At 49.0% G+C, this 23028-nt stretch overlaps 1 protein-coding gene across 1 annotated transcript; it reads left to right on the top strand.

Annotated features, from left to right (window-relative positions):
• The first annotated feature begins 2738 nt into the window (after window positions 1-2738).
• On the top strand, window positions 2739-5280 carry TEX51 (testis expressed 51). The gene is made up of 6 exons (XM_028830624.2): window positions 2739-2966; window positions 3066-3140; window positions 3372-3461; window positions 3783-3866; window positions 5056-5128; window positions 5211-5280. The coding sequence occupies exons 1-6, from the start codon at window positions 2768-2770 to the stop codon at window positions 5278-5280; spliced, it is 591 nt and encodes a 196-aa protein (XP_028686457.2). The 5' UTR covers window positions 2739-2767.
• The last annotated feature ends 17748 nt before the right edge of the window (window positions 5281-23028 follow it).

The following is a 23028-nucleotide window of genomic DNA, read 5'->3' as shown; positions in this document are numbered from 1 at the left end:
ATTCATGGTGAGCTTGTGAGACCCTACCTAGCCATATCCTTTTATGTTAACAAAATGACTCAGGATAGGAGCTGACCACAAGAGAAAGACGAACCATGTGATTAGAGGGTTGGGGCTTTCAGCCAGGGAATATCAGCCCAACCTCCAGGGAGGGACAGGGCCTGGAGATCGAGTTCAATCATATGGCCAGTGATTCAGTCAATCACACCTACATAATGAAACTCCAGTAAAAATTCTGAACACCATGTCTTGCGTGAGCTTTCTAGTGTGACAAACACCAATTGCCTAGAGGGTGATACATCTTGAGGACATGGAAGTTTTGTTTTGGGGCCCTTCCAGGCCTTGCCTTTGCAGAGATATTGACTTAGGAGAAAAACACAGGCTTATTCCTCATCCGTGATTCCATACAAAGCCAGGGATAGAGCAACATCTCTGCAGTACTCGGAATCACCCTCTCATCGCAGAGCCCACCTGACTAGTACAGCCTAAATTTATTAATTCAACTATTTCTCTTGGCCGGGCACAGTGGCTCAAGCCTGTAATCCCAGCACTTTGGGAGGCCGAGACGGGTGGATCACGAGGTCAGGAGATCGAGACCATCCTGGCTAACACGGTGAAACCCCGTCTCTACTAAAAAAAATACAAACAACTAGCCGGGCAAGGTGGTGGGTGCCTGTAGTCCCAGATACTCAGGAGGCTGAGGCAGGAGAATGGCGTAAACCCGGGAGGCGGAGCTTGCAGTGAGCTGAGATCCGGCCACTGCACTCTGAGTCAGCCTGGGCGACAGAGCGAGACTCCGTCTCAAAAAAAAAAAAAAAAAAAAAAAAAAAACACTATTTCTCCTTCTTTTTTTTTTTTCTTTTTTTGAGACAGAGTCTCACTCTATTGCCTAGGCTGGAGTGCAGTGGTGCAATCCCAGCTCACTGCAACCTCTGTCCCCTAGGTTCAAGCGATTCTCCTGTTGCAGTCTCCCGAGTAGCTGGGATTACAGGTGCACGCCACCACACCTGGCTAATTTTTTGTATTTTTAGTACAGACGAGGTTTCCCCATGTTGGCCAGGCTTGTCTTGAACTCCTGACCTCAAGTGATCCACCTCCCTTGGTCTCCCAAAGTGCTGGGATTACAGGCATGAGCCACTGCACCCAACTATTTCTTCTAGCAAACCTCAATGCCACATCCTTCTCTATATACAATAGAATCTCTTCCTGAATATACTTTCTACACAACTTCTATTATAAGTAATTTTCACCTCTCCATTTTCTTTCTGGAACTTGTATTAGCTGGATGTTGGACCTCATGGATTGATTATCTAATTGTATTGTATTTTTATTTTCTATTTCCCATCTCTTTCTTTTTGTACTTCTGTCTGGAAGATTTCTGAAATGATCTCCCAACACTTCTATGGAATTTTTAAATTTGCGCTATCATATTTTTAGTCTCCAATAACTCTTTCTTTTACATAGCAACTTCTTCTTGTCTGGGAAAAAAAATATTTTGTCAATTTAATTGTAATTAGGTTCTATGTAATTAGGTTCTAAGCTTTTTTTTTTTTTTATCGTTTTTTTGTTTTTTTTTAAACAGGAGTTGCACTCTTGTTGCCCAGGCTGGAGTTGCAATGGCATGATCTAGGCTCAGGCTCACATATCCTCCGCCTCCCAGGTTCAAGTGATTCTGCTGCCTCAGCCTCCCTAGTAGCTGGGATTACAGGCATGCACCACCACACCCAGCTAATTTTGTATTTTTAGCAGAGATGGGGTTTCTCCATGTTGGTCAGGCTGGTCTTGAACTCCCGAACTCAGGTGATCCACCCGCCTCAACCTCCCAAAGTGCTGGGATTACAGGCGTGAACCACCGCGCCTGGCCAGGTTCTAAGTTTTATTCTGCTTCTTGTCATAACTCTGTACTCTTCCTTTTTCCTGCTGTTTTTGTTTGCCTTTGTTTTGAATTCTTGCTACGGTTTTTGTCTCTTGGTCATGTTAGAGGCATTCCTTAAATGCCTGGTGGTCTTAGCTGCCCATGATCCAGCCCAAGGCACTCAGAATCATGGCATGGAAGGGCAAAGCTTGCCAGCTGAGGAGTGACAAGGATCCCACTGGATTTCTTTATTACAAAAGAGTAGGGAGTTTTGCTTTTTTTCAGGGCGCATTTCACAAAAGAACCACTGCTCTGAACGTGGCTTCTCTGTCTGCACTTCTATGCAATGCTGACTGGAACTTGTCTATACTCTTTGCCTGCACTGTGGTATTAGAAGCTAAGCCCCTCTGGCTGGACCAAACATGAGACAGCTGTCCGTTTATCTATGCCGTGAAAACATGTTTTTTTCCATCAACTTCTCCTTGGTTGACCCTTTGTGGAAAAGTGTGAAGAGGTTCCGATTCTCTTCACTCAACTAACCCTCTTGCTGTGTTGCTCTTTTCTGCCTCTCAAATTTCAGTCGTGTTAAACTCTTCCACACCAGATGAACACAGTCAAGATAGCTGAGCACCCACCACCAGGCAGTGCAGCCGTCCCTCTGATCCCCACAAGGACTCTCCCTGCTGAGCAAGTGACTCCAAGTTCAAAGGAGGAACTATGTACCAAGGCTCCCACTTAGGTCCAGTCCCAAGGCTTGGATTCATATTGTGACTCCACAGCTGAGCCTTGCCTTGCCCTACAGAATGCACTTTGTCCTGCCAAGAGAATGTGGTTCCCAGGGGGACAGAACACCAGTGTTCCACGTGGAACTTCCAGGCAGGGCACGGGGGCACAGTAGGAGGACCCCAGAAGATGCTGCCTCTCCTGATCATCTGTCTGCTGCCCACCATCGAAGGGAAGAACTGCCTCCGCTGCTGGCCGGAACTGTCTGCCTGGATAGACTACGACCTTCAGATTCTCTGGGGGACCCCGGGGCCACCCACAGAACTTTCTCAAAGCGTTCACTCTCTGTTCCTAGAGGATAATAATTTTCTCAAACCCTGGTACCTTGGTAAAGCACAGCCAGGAGATCGGGAATTGTATCTGGCCTCTTTACCTGACCTGGGATCTTACTCCCTTGACTTCTCTTTTACCTGTATCTCATCCTCAGATCGTGACCATTTGGAAGAAGAAACAGCCAAATTCTTCACTCAAGTACACCAAGCCATTAAAACATTACGAGATGGTGAGGAAGCCAAGAGTCCCAGGGCCTTGGGGCTTGGGTGGACAAAGGCCCACCCTCCAAGGCATTCTCAGAGGCCCATGTCGCCATGGGTGGCAGGTCTTGTGAAGGTGGGAGATGAATGCAGTCTGTCTCTGTGTGCTCTCTGGAACTTCCATTTAGAAACAAGGGTCTGAAAACCCAACCTTGAGCAAGTTGTAACACTGAACATCCGTTCCCTCCTGCTCTACCTAGATAAAACAGTACTTCTGAAAGAGATCGACATGCACAAGAATCTCTTCACTGCGAGGCTGAATAAGATATCTGATGGGCTGAAGGAGAAGGGTAAGGGGTGGGGACGATCCCCGCACATGGCCCAGCCCTCTGCACCTGCCAAGACCGAAGGCACGCAGAATTCACTCTGCAGCCCCCTCAACCATCCCCAGGAGCCCCACTCCTGCCCATGAACACCTTCCCCAGCTCCATCTCCTACTTGCACCCCAGACCCCCTTGGCTGTGTCTGCCTCCCCAACACCTCAGTTTCTCTACCTTCTCACCCCTGGCAGCCTGCAATGAGTCGTGTGGTGAGTATGCAAGGGGACTGGGCCTGGGGGAGGGTTGAAAGGCACCTGGCACCCCCTAGCCCCTGTCCCTCCCCTCCCATAGACATACGGTCCACACTGAAGGTCACCAGCTGTGCCGATTGCAGGACTTACTTCCTCTCCTGCAATGACCCCACTATCTGCCTAGGTAAGTGGCCGCCACGCTTTCCAGCCTCTCCCTTCCCCGCCCTGCACTCCCAGAGCCGTTACTGTCTCTGTCATTCTCTTTTGCCCAACTCAAGGTTTTTTTGTCCTCTATCCTCACCCCGGGTGAAGGCAGCACCTCCTGGGATTTCTTGATCTCCTCATGTCAAGCTCCAGAGCCTTGGAGGCATCTGCCTGTAGGACATCACTCCAGGAGGCCTCTTGGTTCTCAGAGATGCCATGCCTAGAAACATGGCCGATCCCTACCCAGGAAGCTGAGGCAGGAGTGTCGCTTGAACCCGGGAGGTGGAGGTTTCAGTGATCTGAGATCGCACCACTGCACTCCAGCCTGGGCAACAGAGCAAGACTCCATTTCAAAAAAAAAAAAAGAAAAAGAAAAGAAAAGAAAAAGTGAAACATGCCCAATCCCATCGAACCCCCAAACCTGCTCTTCCTCCAGGGCCCTTCTCAACAAATGGCCCCACTCATGCCCTCAGCCCCCTAAACCAGGAATCTGCCTCCACTTAGCATGGAGAATCACCATGTCTTGCTAAATAAGTCTTCTATGTGTTCCCATAGCTTCATTCTAACCTCCACTCTCAGGCCTCCTCATCTCCCATCTAACTTACAGCAGCATTTCCCATTAGCCTCCCTGTCCCTCTGGGCCACGTCGCACTCTGAACTCCTTCTCAAGAGGCAGTTCTACCTGTGACACTCCCTGTTTATAACCAGCAGTGGCTCCCAAATGCCCCTAGATAAAGCCCACCCTCCTCGGGGGCCCCCTTCTCCCCAGGCACACCAAGTGCATACGGGCAGCCCCATTCTTCTGTTCTTGAGCATGTCCTGTGCTGTGGACACAGCCTTGCCCTTGAACTGATCCCTTATTTGTGTTTCCAAGTCCAGCTCAGACTCCTGTTTCCTAAGAAGCTTTCCCGGATCACGTCCCACCCCAGAGGCTTGTCAACCATCCTCACTGTCACTTCCCCTCCCATTTCCTGTCCTATTTCCCTTGAAATCCACACCGTGATTGTTTGCTTGTCTAGATATGTGCTGGGCACACAGCGTGCTCAGTAAGCGTTTGCAAACAAATGATGAGTGAACAAATCAAAGAATGAAAGGATGGTGGCCTTCTCTCTGAGCCGAGGTAGCCCTGCCTGGCCTCCAAACACCTGGCTCCCTCTTTCACACCCCAGGCAGGAACCGGCGGATGTCCCTGTGGGCTGTGAGTCTCAGCAGTGCTCTGCTCCTGGCCATAACTGGAGGTGGGTGAGTGAGCTCTCCAAGCCCCAGCATCCCCAGAGAAAACACACCTATTCCCTGACTGACTCCACCCTGTGTCTTGTCCCAGATGTTTCCTTTACTGGCACAGCAAGAAGACAGTAAAGGTACTGGGAAAGGAGACCCCGACCCAATTCTAGGGCTCCCAGGAGGGAAAAGCTGGGTGTGCCCTGGCAGTAGCAGGACCTGGAACCCCCGTGCTGACCTCCTGGGGTCTGGAGTGCAGAGCAGAGTGGGATCGAGGGCCGGGAATCTTGGGAAGGCCATACATCAGCCCCCTTATATGCAGACACAGTGGGGCCAGGGACCCAGGACACATAAATGGCAAAGCTCTAGGCCTCCCACCCTCACTACAGAGTGCTATTCCCCCAGCTGTCCCTGTACCCTGCACACCCCGCCTTCACCCTCGTTGCCCTGCCCTGACCCGCAGGGACCATTAACGTGGCTGCCTTGCTCTCTGCTCTGGGTTGGGTTTGGCCAGGGGAGACTCCCGGGAAGAGGTTAGAGGGACAGGGAGGAGGCCAGGGCAGTGGGAGGTCAGGGTAGAAACGCCCCGCTGCTTCTCCCTCAGCAGGAACAGGGCAGCCCGCATGTCCTCCAGAAGTGAACAGAGGCCGCAGCTGCCGTCAGGAAGTTCACTCATCTCTGGGTCCCGGTAACCGCCTCCCCTGACACCTTCCATCCTGGGTCCTGGGGCCCCAAAGCTCTGAGGCCTAGGAGACGACACTGTCTCGTGGTTTGCCTACACTCACACCTTCGTAAAGAGTCTCTTCATTAAAACCCCTCCTCATAGCCTAGTTGACTGTGCCGTCTGTCTCCTGCCGGGTGCTGAGATGAGATCTCTTCCCGAGTTACCCTGAGTGCCATGTCCCATCCGCTCACTCTTCCCCTCCTCTCCAGAATCATCTTGTCCTGGTCCCAAAATGATGGTTTTAAGGGCTCATCCAGGCCTCACCTAATTCCAATACCTGAGACGAGGGCGGAGTGGCCTGGGCACCCCCCTCCGAGTCTCAGTTTCCCCATCTGAGCACAAGGAGATGGGGGTGTGATGCTTTCGCCAGGCTGGTGTACCCTGACCCAGGAACCTGCTGGCTCATATTTACTGTCCAGTATTTGGCCATGCCATGGGTGCAAATCCAAAGTCCTCACTCCCCTTTTCTCCTTCAGTCCCCCGAAGCCCCGCCAGGGTCCTCAGCCCAGCTCCTAAAAGGAGACCGCATGTCTCCTTAGGCCCTCCTTGTGCTTGCTCTTCGGAGCTGGTGGCTCAGCCTGAAAGGCTTGGACTCAGGCTGACTTCAGCAGCACCACCCCATGGTAAGTGGTGGAAAACAGCCAAGGACTGCCAGAGGCCCAAACATAAACACAGCATTAATGGCAGCAGGGCAGGGAGCGCCATGGCAGAGGGCAGGGGTGGGTCCCCAGCCACAGGTGCCTCCCTCTAACCCAGCTGGAGGATCCAGGAAGGCTTCCCTGAGGTGGTGTCTTACACCCATGTGACAGCCCAGAGAAGGGCAGGAAGAAAGAGAGGAGTGTTTTGATTGGCATTGCTGAGGAGCAGAGGTCTGAGATACCTTAAGAGTTTCAGGAATCTCCAGGGATTGTGGTCTGGCTGGAGTGGGTGACACAAGCAAGCGTGTAGTGAGAGGTAAGATCCTAAGTGAGGAGAAAGAAGAACTCGCACAGACTCCCAGAGCAGCAGGAAGGCGTGGCACGCCGGGAGTCCTGTGACCGAGAAAGAGATGCCAAGTGGATGGGTGAGTGTGAATAGACATGGCTCCACTGAGGCACCCCTTCCACCCTTCTTGCTTTACTAGACTGGGGAGTCCACAGATGTCACGTGGCTTTGGAAGATGTAAAGCACTCCAAGGACATCGCCATATAGCAAGGGTGGAGGTGCAGCCATTTTGCATGAATGGGTCAGAGCCCCCGGGCAGGTGGCATAGCTCCAGGGGACTGTAGTTCTTTCCGCATGCCTGGGGGGCTGGTGCCATCCAGGACACAGGAGATGCCAGGCCCTCCAGTCAGCGACGGTGTTTTCCTTTTTGTATTTAAATTAGGACCTAGACCATTACCTCAAAAGTAGCCAGAGTGGCTGTTTTCTGATGCGTGCGGCTAAAAATAGAAAACCCTGAGTGTGATGTACATGAAGCATGAATTGGTGTGTTTGTCTTTGTGTATGAATCTTCAATCAGAGAGTTTTCTTGTTTATGGGTGTATTTTCATGAAAACTGTATATTAAGTTTAGCTAGAATACAAAGGTGAAGGAATTTAGAGTCAGGCAAACCTTGGTCAAAACACAGGGTCTGGAGGACTTTTTTCAACTATGACAGAGCAACTTACAGTAGACTAACACTCCAGGCAAGGGCAACTAGAACTAACTTACATCAAAGGACAAAACAAAACAAAAAGGCTGTTTTCAGCCAAAAGAAGAGGCAGGCCTTGGGTCGGATGTGGTGGCTCAAGCCTGTAATCCCAGCACTTTGGGAGGCCGAGATGGGTGGATCATGAGGTCAGGAGATCGAGACCATCCTGGCTAACACGGGGAAACCCCGTCTCTACTAAAAAAATACAAAACACTAGCCAGGCGCAGTGGCAGGTGCCTGTAGTCCCGGCTACTCAGGAGGCTGAGGCAGGAGAATGGTGTCAACCCGGGAGGCGGAGCTTGCAGTGAGCTGGGATCCGGCCACTGCACTCCAGCCTGGGCGACAGAGCGAGACTCCGTCTCAAAAAAAAAAAAAAAAAAAGAAGAAGAGGCAGGCCCTAAGCATTCAGGTCCTGGAGAGAAGGGGTGCCCTGAGTGAGCCCTGTGTCCTGCTGCAGGTGCCCCTCTGCATGGGTGAGCTATCGGAGCAGCAGGGAGACTGCAGGGGCTCGACTGAGGATGACCTCAAAGTTTGGGAGAGCTTTCGGCAACATCACGGGACCCAGGAGACAATACTTGGAGTCTGAGTATGCCGAAACAGAAAGTGAAGGATTCAGAGACCTGAAAGTAGGGAGGTGCAGAAAAGTCAAACAAACATACTGCATCTATTTCTTCCCCACCCTCCAAAGCACCCTCCTGCAACACAGGGCTAAAGACAAAGAAACCAAGCAGACAGTATCTGAAATGCAATTGATTAGAGATTTAGATGCTGGGGAAATAAAAATTGGAGTTTTTGACCCACATAGGAAGATGATCCTTGGTAAATACTCCAGGATACTGGTTGGGAAGACTATACTCTGAAAGTGGGCATGTGTGCAAGAGGCAAACCAGTCCCTACAAAGCATGAAACTAAGTTTCAAGGCATTCAGCCCCTGACAAAGTAAAGTGGTCTATTATTCCACATTCACTGATGGAGGATAGGATAAACACTTTATGAAGGAAAATACCATCATCTATAGTCACTATGATGTTTGATTTATAATGTCCAGTATCCAAACACATATTAACAAGTATACCCCCAAAAAATAGGATCAAGAGAAAAAACAGACAAAAGAAACAAACCTACGAGTGACCGCAAGTGAGTTAGCAGATATTAATGTTAAAATGACTGATTAGTGCTTTCAAAAATATTTAAGATTCCTGTTCAACAAATGGGACTGGAGCAGTTGGACACCCATAGCAAATGCAAGCCTCAGTGTAAGTTTCACACGTCGTAAATTAACTCAACATGGATAATGGACTTAAATGTAAAATAGAACTATAAAACCTTTAGAATAAAATACAAGAAAATCTTCAGAATCTAGGATTAGGAAAGGAGCTCTTACATGTGATACCAAAAGCATAATTCATGAAAGGAAAAATTGATAAATTGAACTTCGTCAAAACTGAAAACTTCCGCCCTGATAAAGGTCCTGTTAAGACGATGAAAAGACAGGCTCTAGACTGGGAGAAGATATTTGCAAAGCACATCTCTGACGAAAGGCTAGTATCTAAACTATAAAAAGAACTCTCAAAATGCAACAGCCAATGTTAAAAATATCTAATTAGAAAATTGATAGAAAATAGGAAGATACATTTTACACAAGAGGGTGTACAAGTGGCAAATAAGCATGTGGAAACATGTTCAACATCATTAGCCATTTAGAAAATGCAAATTAAAGCCACAATGGCATAGGGTGCAGCTGCTTTATGTATATCTGTGTGTGTGTGTGTGTGTGCGAATGTGTGTGTATGCACATGTCCATGCACTTCTGGGAGATTCATTGACAGCATTCCAGAGTGGCCCTCCTCTTGGCCAATGAGCAGAGGCCACCAACATTCCTGCTGACAGGTGAGAGAGTTTGTTAGTAAATGATCATTCATCAGGACTCTGGAAGTGTCTCACGTACCCCCGAGCCTGACCAGTCTGGAGCAGCCTGAACAAGCATCCCCAGCCTCTTAGCAGGGCTGTCTACCAGAGCCCTGCCCCACTGCACCCTCCCCTTCCTCCCCGCCCTCTCCAGCCTTGGCTGAATCTCCCAGGCTTTGTTCTCCACACATGCTTTATGGCCCCTCCCTTCTACCTGTGGTCACACCAACACTCTTCCTCAAAAAACACTCCTCATACGTGTCTTGGCTCCACCACATACAGCCAGAGACTCTTCTGGGCAAAAAGGAGGAATCTTCCTAGATGCTTTCTAGTTTCTCAGCTACTTGTCACTTTATCTCATTTAACTATACCAACCAGGAGCATGCATTACAATCCTCTTTTTGCAGAGGAAGAAATTGGGGGCTAAGGAGAACGTTGCTTACTCAGCCACTTCTTTTTTCCAAAGAGCGTTCTAGACTTTTCCATGGCATCTGAAACCTGGGAACTAAGATGGAGTCTTCCCTCTCCCTTACCCCAGTCGCTACAGTTCATTTCCTCTGTGGGTGCCCGCTGTTATCAACTGAAGGGGTGCTAGCTGGCCCCATCCCACTATGCCCCTAGGCCACTGCCTAGTCTGCAATGGAAAATTCCACTTGAGTGTGGGCGTTGCTCTTTGAAATCAGTTTTTCTGTTTCTCCTTTTTAGTCACTCATTTGTTGAGCACCTTCAATTGCCAGGCTCTGTGCCAGGTGCATTATAGAGACCATCCCCAGTCTCAGCATAACCCCCCATGAAGGTTCTCTTCACCTGGGACAGATGTCAGAACGCAGCGTGCCCCACCAGCTGAACCGCTGTAAAGTGTGGGTGTGTGCGGGTGATGTGCGCTGGCCTGAACACATCCAGAGTGTACCGCTTCATAGATGCCGTTTATCAGACCAAAACCCAGAGAGACTAGGCAAAGGTCCAAAGACCTTGCACCAAGCTTTCCTCCTTGTATCCTGACTTCCTGCTGAAACCGCCAGAAGCAGGGAGGTGAGAGAGACCGAGGCAATTCTCAGGAATAGAATCTTACCAGAAATGAGACAAGTTAATGAGAAATGAACACGTGAGGCTCATCCTGCTGGAAGAAAGGCTGTTCCCATGCTATGGTGTTAACTGGTAGAAACTGACTAGGCTCCCATCCCCTTGATGAGACTTTTAAACAGAGAAAGAACTATATCGTCACGTTTGCTTGCAGTGAAAGCTCCGTATTTTTCTCTGCCTTGGGGAATTCAGAAGACTTTCGCTTGTTTGTAGTTCGGAGTGGGGCACAGGAGCACCACCCCTGTCAAATGCCAGTTTGGAAGCTGGCACCAGCAGACACGCAGAGACAGAGTCCACACTCTGCAGATCGCAGCATCTCTTGCCAAAGGAGGTGAGCCAGGAAGCTGCTAGGAGTTCCCGGGGAGCGGCTGTGACATGCTGCGGAGACTCGTCACTGACTCCCCACTCTGCTGATGAACCCAGCAACAGCGTCCTGCACAGTGCCCGCCTGGTTCACATCACCAGGGACCTGTACCCATGGCTGTCTGAGCCCATCTCCTCTAGAAACCCCTACCAGTCCTGGGGACTAAAACCCTCCTCTCATTCCCAGCACCGTTACTCCGGACCATCCAGTGCATCCTCCCTGCACTCCACCTCCATTGTCAGTTCTTTTCACGACCATTGTCCACCATCCGGGTCAGGCCACAGTTCTGCACCCACCAACTGCGCCTTCCTGGAACCTCCAGAGGGCAAGGGTTGCTCGTGTACTGAGTTTCTTTGTGCCAGGAAGAGCCAGAGATCCCTCGCCAATGCCATCTCCAAATCCCAGACTATGAAAGGGTTGCTCTTCCTATCTCCAACTTACAGGTGAGGGTACTGAGGCTTGGGACATTTAAATGACACTAGCACAGAATGAAGAAGAGCAGAGCTTAGGTTCTTGCCCAAGACTGTCCACCTTTGCAAGTCACTTCACAATGCCACCCTCTCAGGACTGCGCCTGGGCCATTTGATGAGTCTTCCCCAAAGTTTTCAGCTGCACATTTCTGGGCCCACTCTTGGATCTCCTTACAGGTAACTGAGTCAATCCCTTACGTGGGGATTCTTGTGGGCTTTCCTCTCACACTACAAGGGAATGTCTATAGTCTGGACGTTGCCTCCCCTCCCATGTGGGCAGATGTTAGCTGAGGTAAAACCACACGGACCAGGCTTGGCCTGACGTAGAGCAGACAGGAACTCCCAGCGGAGGCAGGGCCCGGACAGAAGGGTGCTCAGGAAAGGCTGTATTGGGAGCTGACACTCAATCTGAGACCAGAAAGTGGGGAGGCTAGGCAAGAGGAGGAGCAGAGATGAGCCCTCCAAGCCCAGGGCAGCCCGTGAGGGGTGCAGAGTGAGTGAGGAGAAGAAGGTAGAGGACAAGGGGAAGGAACCACAGCCCAGATCATGCAGAACTACATGGTTCATGTCAGAAAGCTGTACCTTTTGAGTGAGACAAGGCACTGGAGGGCTTTAAGCAGGGGAACAATATGATCCAATATATGCCTTAAATGACTGATGGTAGAAAAATGGAAATAGGGGATAAGGGTGGGGAGGATGAATGTGGTGGGGTCCCCTGAAGACCACCCTCCATTTCTGAGCTGTTCGATGCTCCAAGCACATGAACCTATGGTCCCAGAAGTCCCCTCCACCAGGCAGACCACCTCTTCACACCAGTGTCCCAGTGAGCAAGTCAGCAGGATTCAATGGGTGGGTAGGACCTTTCAACTGCTGTAACAAAAATCTTCATATGCTGGAGTCCTTCTGGCTTCGGTTCTGTGGATCCAGAATGCTCCAGAGAAGCATTAGGGTTATGAGGATGTTTATGAAAATAATTCTTAAAGAGTCTTCTGGTTTCTGATGGAGGATTGAATGTATTTATGTAATTTTTCTCCCTCCTGAAATTCCATTAAAACTATATTAAAGGATTTGTTAAAGTCATAAACCCACAGAGATGGGAGAACAGGAGAGAAGACAGCAGCAATTAAACTTCAATAGCTGGAGGTGCCTGAATTAGTAGCCCCAAGACAGTCAGATCCAAAGCCAACAACAGAGGAAAAGGAGACCCACCCCCAGTGATGCTGCAGAACCCTTAAGGCCAGTCACATGCCACAGGGGAGGGACAGGGACAACAGCGGAAGCCATCGGCCCCTACTGCAAGAGGTAGGAGCGTGCATTATGTACAGAAAAAGCAAAGCAAGAATAAAACCAATGACCAGTTAGTCTGCTGCTTTTATCACCACACATGGACAGTTTTAAACAATGACACTGATAAAATTCTCCTCCCTGCCAGAGTTGCCCACGCTCCCAACCGCATCACCACTGCTCAAATTCCTCAGGGGCCGGCAGTGCCAGGGTCTTCTGTGCTGTGGGCAGGCAGGGGTAGGCTAAAGGAAAGGGCTGGGGGAGTGCATAAGAAACCCCTGACCCACTTTGTGCCCCTGGAAACTGCCTCTCCTCCCTTTCCACAGAAGCCTGCAGTGGGGGTGCCAGACACTGGCAAAAGTGTGAATATTGGATCAAAAACAGCTGTCTGGGTGATTGTATGCATGTGGCATGATTAATGTAGAGGCCCCTCGCCCTCTGTATCCAGAATGTCAGCAGTGGGACTCTGACCCTTGCGTGAACCATCTCTTTTTATATTCTGCATTCTGATGTTTTGACATCTGAGGCCTTGCTGACCCTAGAAGGCCCACCCTTCCCAGGGCTAGCTAACTCCTAGAGATTGCAAGCAATCTCATACTCGCCTGCGAGTGTGCCTTTCCATTACAAACCAACCAATTCAGAGCCTATAACCCCAACCACCTCCTTTATGGGGCTCTCACACTCCAGACCACTACCCACCTACTGTGATGCTCTCAGCACCAGGGACCAGAAGTGGGCTCAGCCCCTCGACAGCAGAGGAGGCTGAGATTATTCAAACTACCCATTGCTAAAGCCTCTTACACTGTCTCACCCATTCTTTCCCACAGAAACCACAATAAGGGTTCTTGCCCACATTTTCCCTTCACTCCCTCTGCCTCCTGGCCCACGCTGGTGCTTCCCTATGTGGCCCCATGTGGCACATCTTGCCTCCTGATCTGTTGGCCTCACCACACCTGAAAATAATGCAATCCTTTTTTTTTTTTTTTTTTGAGACAGAGTTACACTCTTGTTGCCCAGACTTTAGTGAAGTGGTGCGATCTCCACTCGCTGCAACATCAGCCTCCCGGGTTCAAGCGATTCGCCTCCCTCAGCCTCCGGAGTAGCTGGGATTACAGGCACACACCAGTACGCCTGGCTAATTTTCGTTTTTTTTTTTTTTTTAGCAGAGACAGTGTTTTGTCATGTTGGCCAGGCTGTTCTTGAACTTCTGACCTCAGGTGATCTACTCGCCTCGGCCTCCCAAAGTACTGAGATTATAGGCATGAGCCACCATGCCTGGCCTCCAATCCATATTTTAAAACAGCTCTCCATAAAGGAACAGAAGAACTCTTCTCTGTGGAATTTACACAGTCCGAGAAGAAAGACCTAAATATACTCTTAACAAGGGCTCCTCAATGAGTTCTATAGTGAAGCTCCAAGTTGACAAGGCTCGCCCAGGACCTTAGACTTCTGTCACCTGTTTAGACTCCCACTTTTTATCATAAAGAGATGACCATTCAGGATAACAAAAACTATAAAAATTAAAAGGCTATAAAACTAATATCTCTTCAGAATTAGATAAGAGAAAATGCTGCATCTGTGAAACAAGAACAGGATGCTATAAAAGAGGAAAATTCAGAGAACAAAATAGGGCTCTTGAGAAATTAAAGCATGGTGGCAGAAATGAAAAATTTAATAGAAATATTAAAAAATAAGATTAGGGAAACGTCCAAGACAGTAGAGTATAAAGACAAGCATTGGAAAACAGGAAATAAAATAGCAAATTAATGGACATATAACATGTAAGTAACAGGAATTCCAGAAAGAAAGAGAAGAGAAAATAGAAGAAAGAAAATAATTGATGAAATTAATCAGGAAACTATCCCAGAAATGAAGTTTATAAATTGCTACATTAAAAGGTCCTGCCCATTAGCTCAACACAGTGGATGAAAACATACTCTACCATGTCCCTTTTTTGTGGTGATTTAGATCACTTAATACAAAGAAAAAAGTCAACAAAATACTCAAAAGAAAAAACCAGCCCAAAGGAAAGATCATATGTCAAAATGGCTTTGGACTTCTTACCAGTAACACAGGAAGAAAACAGTAAAAGGTTGCCTTCAAAATTCTGAAAGAAAATCACTTTCAGCCTAGAACTCTATATTCAGCCAAACCATACGTACGAGTGTTGAGTGGGGAAAAATCATTGTCGGATGTGCAATTTTCAAACAAATATACGTTTAGCAGACCTTTTCTCAAAAGATAAAAAGCTGGAGAATGTATTCCACCAAATGAGAATGAATGCCAAGAAAAAAGGAAACCAAAAAAGGTGGAGGAGAACCCAACAGGAGAGAAACAATTGAAGACCCCAGGATAAATGATGTGGCAGATATGGAGGACACCCTATTCATGCCAGAGCAATGACTAAAGGGAAGACGTGCTGATGGCTGTTACCACCAAGATCCACACTGCCACTGTACCATCTGTGGGTTTTTTTTCAACCTCCAGACAAATGACCTGGGTGACTCAAGCCTGGATCACTGTGTGGATTTGCCTAGTCTGTTCCATGTGCTGATGAATTTTTCCCGTTTCCTCGATGCCTGCTGTGGGGATCAGCCGAGGGCACTGTCTCAGCCCACAGAAGCATGTTCTGCTCTGACACATTGCCCGGAGGTGGAGCTCCTGGAAGAGGCATGTGGTGGGCTGAGAAGAAGGCACTAAGGAAGGGCAGGCTCCTTCTGACTCTATTTCTGCCAGATGCCCATTGGTTGGCTGTATCGCAGTGGCTCACACCTGTAATCCCAGCACTTAGGGAGGCCAAGGCGGGTGGATCATGAGGTTAGGAGTTCAAGACCAGCCTGGCCAACATGGTGAAACTCTGTCTCTACTAAAAATACAAAAATTAGCCGGGCATGGTGGTGGGTGCCTGTAATCCCAGCTACTTGGGTGGCTGAGGCAGGAGAATTGCTTGAATCTGGGAGGTGGAGGTTGGAATAAGCCAAGATCACACCACTGCATTCCCGCCTGGGTGACAGAGAAAGATTTTGTTTGGGGAAAAAAAAAAAGGAATACCTGAGACTGGGAAATTTATTTTAAAAAGAGATTTATTTGGCTCACAGTTGTGCAGGCTTTACAAGAAGCATGGTATTAACATCTGCATCTGGTGAGGATCTCAGGCTGCTTCCACTCATGGTGGAAGGCAAAGGAGCAGCAGGCTTGTCACATGGCAGGAGCAGGAGTGAGAGAAAGGAGTGAGGCCCCAGACTGTTAAACAATCAGATCTGTCAGTAACTCATTACCATGAGGATGGCACTAAGCCATTCATGAGGGATCCGCCCCCATGACCCAAACACCTCCCACTAGGCCCACCTCCAGCAGCGGGGATCACATTTCAACGTGAGATTTGGAGGGTACAAACATCCAAACTGCATTACAGCCACAGGCTATAGTCCAACCAGATCCCGTCCTTTTTTTTTTTTTAATAGGAGAAGACTTTATTTTTTAGAAATATTTTCCAACACTAACTTGTTAAAAGTTTACAGCATCCTGATTGCATTTTTTTTTATTTTTCTTTATGTTCTAGGGTACAAGTATATATCCAAAAGATTATAAATCATGCTGCTGTAAAGATACATGCACACGTATGTTTATTGGGGCACTATTCACAATAGCAAAGACTTGGATCCTGTTCTTTTCAAGGACTCTTGTAAATGTTCATCAGAGAAGCTAAAGCTGGACTGCAACCCAGAGACTCCACCCAGAAACTCCACCCAGCTTCTCTAGCCCTGGAAGGCTTCATCCAACAGTGGCAGTGCTGCCCTCGCCTTAGGCCTGAGCTTAGTGCTCAGCTTTCCAAAGCAGCACCTCCCATCGTATGAGGATACATACAAAGGAAGTAAAGCCATACGGACGGCACGGAAACAATGCACACCCAAGTCAGGCACACCCAGAGTTCACCGTGGGCAGAGGGAGGAAAACAAGGTGAAGAGGCAGCACTCAGATGGCTTTCCCAGCATTCCCTGGAATCAGTGACCTCCTGTGCCCATGGCAACCAGCTGCTGCTGCCTGCAAAGCTGTGACTGCCAACACAGACCCGCTGCCCAGCAGTGGGTGGAAGGAGGAATCCAAGGGCCCCTTTCCTCCCCATTTTTAAACGAACATGAATGTGTAGGAGAGAGTTAAGCAGGAGACACTCTGATTGGGAACTTTGTAACTACACTCGGAGAAAAGAAATGTAAGCCCCTCAGAGCCAGGGCCAGGCTGTGGCTGTTGGTGAGAAAATCTGAAGGTCTGAAGGTCTAATGTCCCCAAGGCCGAACCCCAGCAGTGGCTTCAGATCAGAGAGAATAGGCAGCAGGAAACCAGTGGGTCTTCTCATAGCAGGGGGCATTTTGAGGGCCTTGCAAATATTCTGGTTGCTCCAGTTCGAGTGCCCTGGGAGTGGGTGGGCAGGGTAGGAGGTGGGCCTTGCCTTACCCCTTTGTAACCTGGGTTGTGCTCTACCCCTGAGGCTGCAGGACCCCTGGGTCTGTGCTGGGTTGCAGCAGAGGAACCTGTGAGTGGATCTCCCATAGCATCTGCCCATGACAGAAAGTGTGTCTGGGCAAAAGCAAAAGGGCTGCACACCCCACAGCCCACACAGCTTAGAAATGACGAGGCATTACCAAGGGCTACACTCCTGTGCAGTGACTGTGGCTGGCTCCATTCCCAAGGTGAACACAGAGCAGAAGTTCCCTTCACAGGCCTGTCCTGGAGGGTATAGCCCTAGAGGGCAGGGCCAGGCTACTCTTTCTCCAGTTTGGAGCCTGGTGCATCACCCGGCAGAGCCGAGAGAGGTGGACACTCTCCCATACCTCACCTCACTGTTCCTCTCCACACCCCTGGGAAGTGGTCTCATCCTCCTGAAGGCCAATGGGCTGCTTTCATCCCTTTTAAAGACCTCCTCCCAGCTTGCAGTGAGCTGAGATCACGCCACTGCACTCCAGCCTGGGCGACACAGCGAGACTCCGTCTCAAAAAAAAAATAGATCACCTCCCTTTTGGAAGCTGAAGTTGGGGGCAATTTCTCACTGGCCACTGTTCCTTATGATCTAAGGGCAAAGTACTCCAAAAGATAAGCCTTTCCCCAGGGTCTCCGGGGTGCCACAGGCCCCAGTTCCTCTTTTTAGAAATAAATCTTATTGTATATGTTTAAGGCATGCAACATGACGTTATAGGACACATGTAGATGGGTACTCTGGTGAAGGAGAGTAACATAACCATCATCTCACATAGCTCCTTATTATAACGCAAATTGTCAACCACCTACCCGTGTTTATGGAAGCTGCAGCCCCTGTCCACAAAGCCCCATCTCCCTACCAGACAGTCCTCTTTCCAGGCCTGGGATATGCACAGGGGCCTCTGGCCAGAGTCCAGGCTGGAGTTCAGCACTTCAAGTTCAATCCACTTGAAGCTCTCTCCACCGGTGAGTTTGAGACACACCCTCTATTCCCCTTTAGTCTCCTGGGTATGAGCAGGTAATCCTTCTCTCCATCTCCCTTTCCCTCCCCTCTCCCTCCATCTCTTCATCTCCTCCCTTGCCTTCCCCACCCCATACCCCCGTCATGGGCAGTGTCATTCATACAGAATGCACTGACAGCCTGAAATCAAATCTAGTTTGCAGATAAGTTTTGTTAGGTCCAAAGATCACTTTTAATTGATTTCCATCTTTTAAAATTTGGGGTATTCCACACTAAAATCCTGATTTTAAACATTTTTTAAAGCACAGAATGCAGGACCTTCCTGGGATCCTATGTTTGAGGATGCAAAGGCAGCCGACCTCAGGAGCCCCCACCCTCTGAAGCCAGACTGGCTTTCCCAGGGCTGTCCCTACCTACTTGGTATGATTCCTTGCTCAGCTGCTGATGACCCTTGAGTTTGTACTCCTGACATAAAGCAATCAGGAGACAAAAATCATTTTCCCAACTCCCCCAAAATGCACAAAGCTGCTCTACCCAGGAGTTAGTACATTTGATTATTTTGAAAGGCTGTTTCTTTTTGTTCATTCTTCCCACTGTTAAAAGACAAAATTTCAACAAAATGAGTTTAATGATCTAATTGGCTTTTCTTAGCAATTCATAAATCAAGCAGCATCCTATGTGTGAAATGGATGCTCCACTGAGCTGAGCAGAGCAGGTAAGTTTTACAGACAAAAAGGGTAGAGGGAAGCAGTCACAGAGAACAAAAGATGAGTGCCTTCAAAGTGACTTTCCTAACAGGGTTAAAAGAGAGGGGACTTCCTTATGTTGCCTACAGCTCAGGAATGCCAGGCCCCTTCTAATTGGTTGTGATGAATTTTTCCTAATTTTAAAAAACTGGCCCATTTCCAAGTTCAGTTTTATGACGTGGCACCTAGCACAAGTGACTCCATTCTGGTTTGGTCCCATCTGTGGGGCCTAGGGCAGGAGCTCCCTCCAAACCAATGGCCTCCAGTATATTCTATTTAAGCCCACCTCCCCCACCTCCGAGCCATGGCATCTCAAGTAGTGTGAAGGCCAGAGGTTCTTCATGCCCATTTTGAGCTACCAAAACAGCCAGCCAGGCTCTGAAACCCCAACTCGGAGGGGCTCAACAAAACTCTGAGGGGCCCAACAAAACTCTTGGATGTGGGACCATCTCCCTCTGTCCTAGACAGCAGGGAAAGAAGAGGATGGCCATTGTGTTGATCAGAGCCAGGCTGCCAGAAGACTCACTAGGACTCTGAGAAGCTGGCAGCAGAGCCCCACCCAGCCACACATTAGCATTAAGCACTGGAGAAGAATGAGCTAGACTCATTCAAGGTTTGGGGGTGTTTTGCTCCCTCACCCCACCACACCCTCACCCTTTCGGTTTACTTTCAAAGACCCACCTGAGAAAAGGCTGTGGTGGTGGGCTGGCTCCCAGGGACTGCAGTCTCCAGGTGAGAGCAGCATGATACTGCAGCTCCCTGCCCAGCACTCCAGCTTCACGTCAGCTCACAGAAACCTCCACCCATGAGCCAGGTCACCAGGCCTGCGTCACATCTCATGCCCTGAGGCTCTAGCAGTGAGTGACCATGTCTGGGCGGCCCCAAACCTAGGGATTCTCTATCCACCCTACTGAGGGTCTTTCCATAGGGCCCCAGCTCTCAGGAACTTATCAGCTCTGGAAATCCAGCCAGGTGGCAGAGCTAGGGGGAGACCGCGGGCTTGTCCCACTCCAAAGCCCACACACCCTCTTACAGATAACTGACGGAAGATGCAGGAAGGACACCAGAAACTGTTACTACCATCTAATTCAGTCAGAAGAAAGTGTAGAGATATAAGCAAGCATTGAGTGACCTTATAATCAACGTCTCACCAAGACCTAACGAGTTCTGTAAGAATCCAGGGAAGGACTACATCAGTGGGTTGAGAGAATCATGAATGGCTTCTGGGCCAAGCTCAAAATGGACATGAAAAGCCTCTGGACTTCATGCTGCTTTTTTCTGGTGGCAAAACAGGAAGACATATGAACAAGCCAGTGGTAATGTGGGGTCATCCAGGGTGCAGGGAGAGCATGCTCTTGCTCTCCATCCCCACCTAATGCTGCAGTCCTGACAAGAGGGCCTCCCACTCGTGTCTTCACCAGTCAGGCTGGGACACAGGGTAACAGCAGAGAAGAGCTCATGTTCCTAAGCAGGGCCTCCGCTTGCGTCTTCCTTACCCTGGCTTGCCATGCACATGCTTGACTCCAACGCTCACCCTTCATTACGGTAAGTGGGCGCCGATAGCAATTGTGCTGAATTTGCACAGATGTGATTGAATCATGCATCAGGGGTTTCCATTCCCCAAAGGCCTGGGGAGATTGACCCCTGCAATTCAGTCCTAATCAACAATGGAGCACCCATCTGTGTAGAGCACCCTTGGAGGCACTAGGGGCACAAACACAAACACGATCTCATTCCTGCCCCAGGATTGTTCACAGGCTAGTAGAGGAGACACAGGAGAACTACACACACTGCAATGTGATCAGACAATGTAAAAAGTCCCACTTACACTATGTTTATTTAAGCAAAATCACTGCTGGCCCCATAAGGACCCAGTCAGAGGCCACAGGCAGATGGGGACAGCCAGATTGGGAAAAAGAATCAAGAATTTGTATTTTGCAAGGCAATTGCTAACTCCATTTTAAAGATCAACTTTCGTCTGATTAATTATCAAAGGAAAGAGAAGACAATAAACCCACTTGAATTTTGTTTAAATACATGGGCTGGCATAAGATTTAATGACACCATTTTCAGAGGAGTATTTAAAATTACAATTTTCGTTAAAAGAACATTTGCTGAGGTCCCATAAATCTGTCACATGGGTGTGGGATTTTTCGATAAATCAAATCTCCCTTCTGTGGCTCAAAACTAACACTGGCAATAACTGTCTCATGGCAGCTTTAATAGTAATGTAATGGGGACAGTACATCGAGTCCATGTTTGGCATTTTACAGTTAACGGCATTGCCTGTAGTTAGGAAAGCTGATCAGGAGAAAAGAATGTTTATTATCCTGTAATTGAAAAGAACAAGGCACATTCCATCTTCATTTAAGGGAAATGATCCTGTTAGGATATTTTTGTGAACCCGTGGCCCCATCATCCTTCTCCTTTTTCATTATTCTCAGAACAGCTTGCAGGAACTCAGACTGGAGCCTAGAGAGGCCAAGTGAAAGCTGAGAGACGGATGCTTGCTCAAGGATCGAGGGCCACAGCTCTGCCTACTTTGACTATGTGCTGTTTTGTGTGCTGCTCCTGCCCAGCCCAGAAAACAGGCCTGGCTGTGATTCCTTTGGTTGCCACCTATTCTCCCTAGAAGGAAGGTGTATCAATCAGCTATAGCTGCATAACAAACCACCCCAAACTCTGTCACTCAAAAGATCATTGCTCATGCATCACTCACAAGATGCTGGTTAGTTAGGAAGTCCACTGATCTAGGATGGGCTTGGGTCAGCTGTGGGTCTGGCTGGGGTTGACTTGTCCCTGTGGCTTGGTCTCAAATCTAATCCAGAAAAGGGACAACAGCAACCCAAGGGAAAGACCAGGTGAAGTGAAGATGGCGAGAAGAGAAACCAAACACCACAAGCACATTTCAAGCCTTTCTCATCCATGAACTGCCAACATTCCATCAGGTAACGCAAGTCCTGTGGCCAAGGTCAGCATATATCCATGGAGTGGGAGATACATTGTCTCTAGTAGGAGAGAGAGGGAGCCAATGTTTGCTGAATAATAATCTAAATTTCCACAGTCTGCTCTATCACTTCCTGTGCACATGCTGAACACACACATGCCTTTCCCAGACTCTCCAGAAGCCTCATCCAATCGCAGCGTCAGCCTTGAGGTCCGGGGTCATGTGCATACAGCAAGTCCACAACTCCTCTTTATCCAGAGACCAAGAACTGCAACTGTCCAGAGAAATTCAAAACACTTCTGGGAAAATACTGTCAGGCCCCAACACCCTAAGGGCAGGGACTACCCTCTGATCAGGTCCTGGATCTGCTCCCTGGGGACAGCATCCCTGCCATCACTCTCCCAACTCCTGGGTCCACTCCAGGGAAGCTGCTTCCTTCTCCAGCATCCTCCCAATCCCGTGTGATGGGGGCAGTGGGGAACATGCGCTTCTACAACCCTGAAGTAAATCAGGAACCCAGAGATCTGTTGACATCTTGAACCCTTGCCATCTCTTTTAGGCTGGCAGCACTTTTGCCAACAGAGCTCTCTCAGACATAAGGATTTTCCACGGGTTTGATCGTGGCTCCCTCCATATGCCAACAAGCATGCCCACAGCTTCTTTGCAAGGCATGCCCTGCTGTCTAGACTGCATTCCGGTACTTGGGCAGCATGGGGCTCAGTGAGAGCATGCCCTCTGTCTTGCTAGGAGCCCTTCTGTCCCCGTTGAGGAACTCGCTAAAGTGCCACCTTCATACTTTTAGAATTCTTACCAGGGCTGTGTCTTGCTCTTGCTCTGGGAGAAGCTAAAGATGAGAAATAGTTTTATTTTCTAACCCAGAAAACCCAAGAATTTCTGAACTCTCGAATTTCCTTTCAGTTCTGGTTACAGACTGGCCAGTTCTTTTCTGACTTCATCCCTTCCTCTGGGCAGCTCATCCTGTGCAGTGAACAAGAGATGACTCCACGAAGATAAGGAAGACCACGCGCTCTCGCAGAGAGTTCCTGGCAGGGCAGAAAGAGCCATGGCACACAGTGCCAAAAACAGAGGGGCCGGTGAGCTGTAGTGGAAGTAGAGGGGAGGGCCGCACCAACCCAACAGAGGAGGCTTCTGAGCCGGTGACACCAATGCAGGCCCTGCAGGGATGAGCAGGAGTCAATCTGGAAGCAACAGAAAGCACAGCACACATAAAAGCACGGCAGGCAACTAGGAAAGGCACCAATTCCCAGAGAAGCCATCAACACATC

Source organism: Macaca mulatta, chromosome 12 (genome assembly GCF_049350105.2).
Source record: "Macaca mulatta isolate MMU2019108-1 chromosome 12, T2T-MMU8v2.0, whole genome shotgun sequence".
Classification (NCBI taxonomy): Eukaryota; Metazoa; Chordata; class Mammalia; order Primates; family Cercopithecidae; genus Macaca; species Macaca mulatta.
Note: the sequence above shows the minus strand (reverse complement) of the source record. Positions and strands in the feature narration are given on the sequence as shown.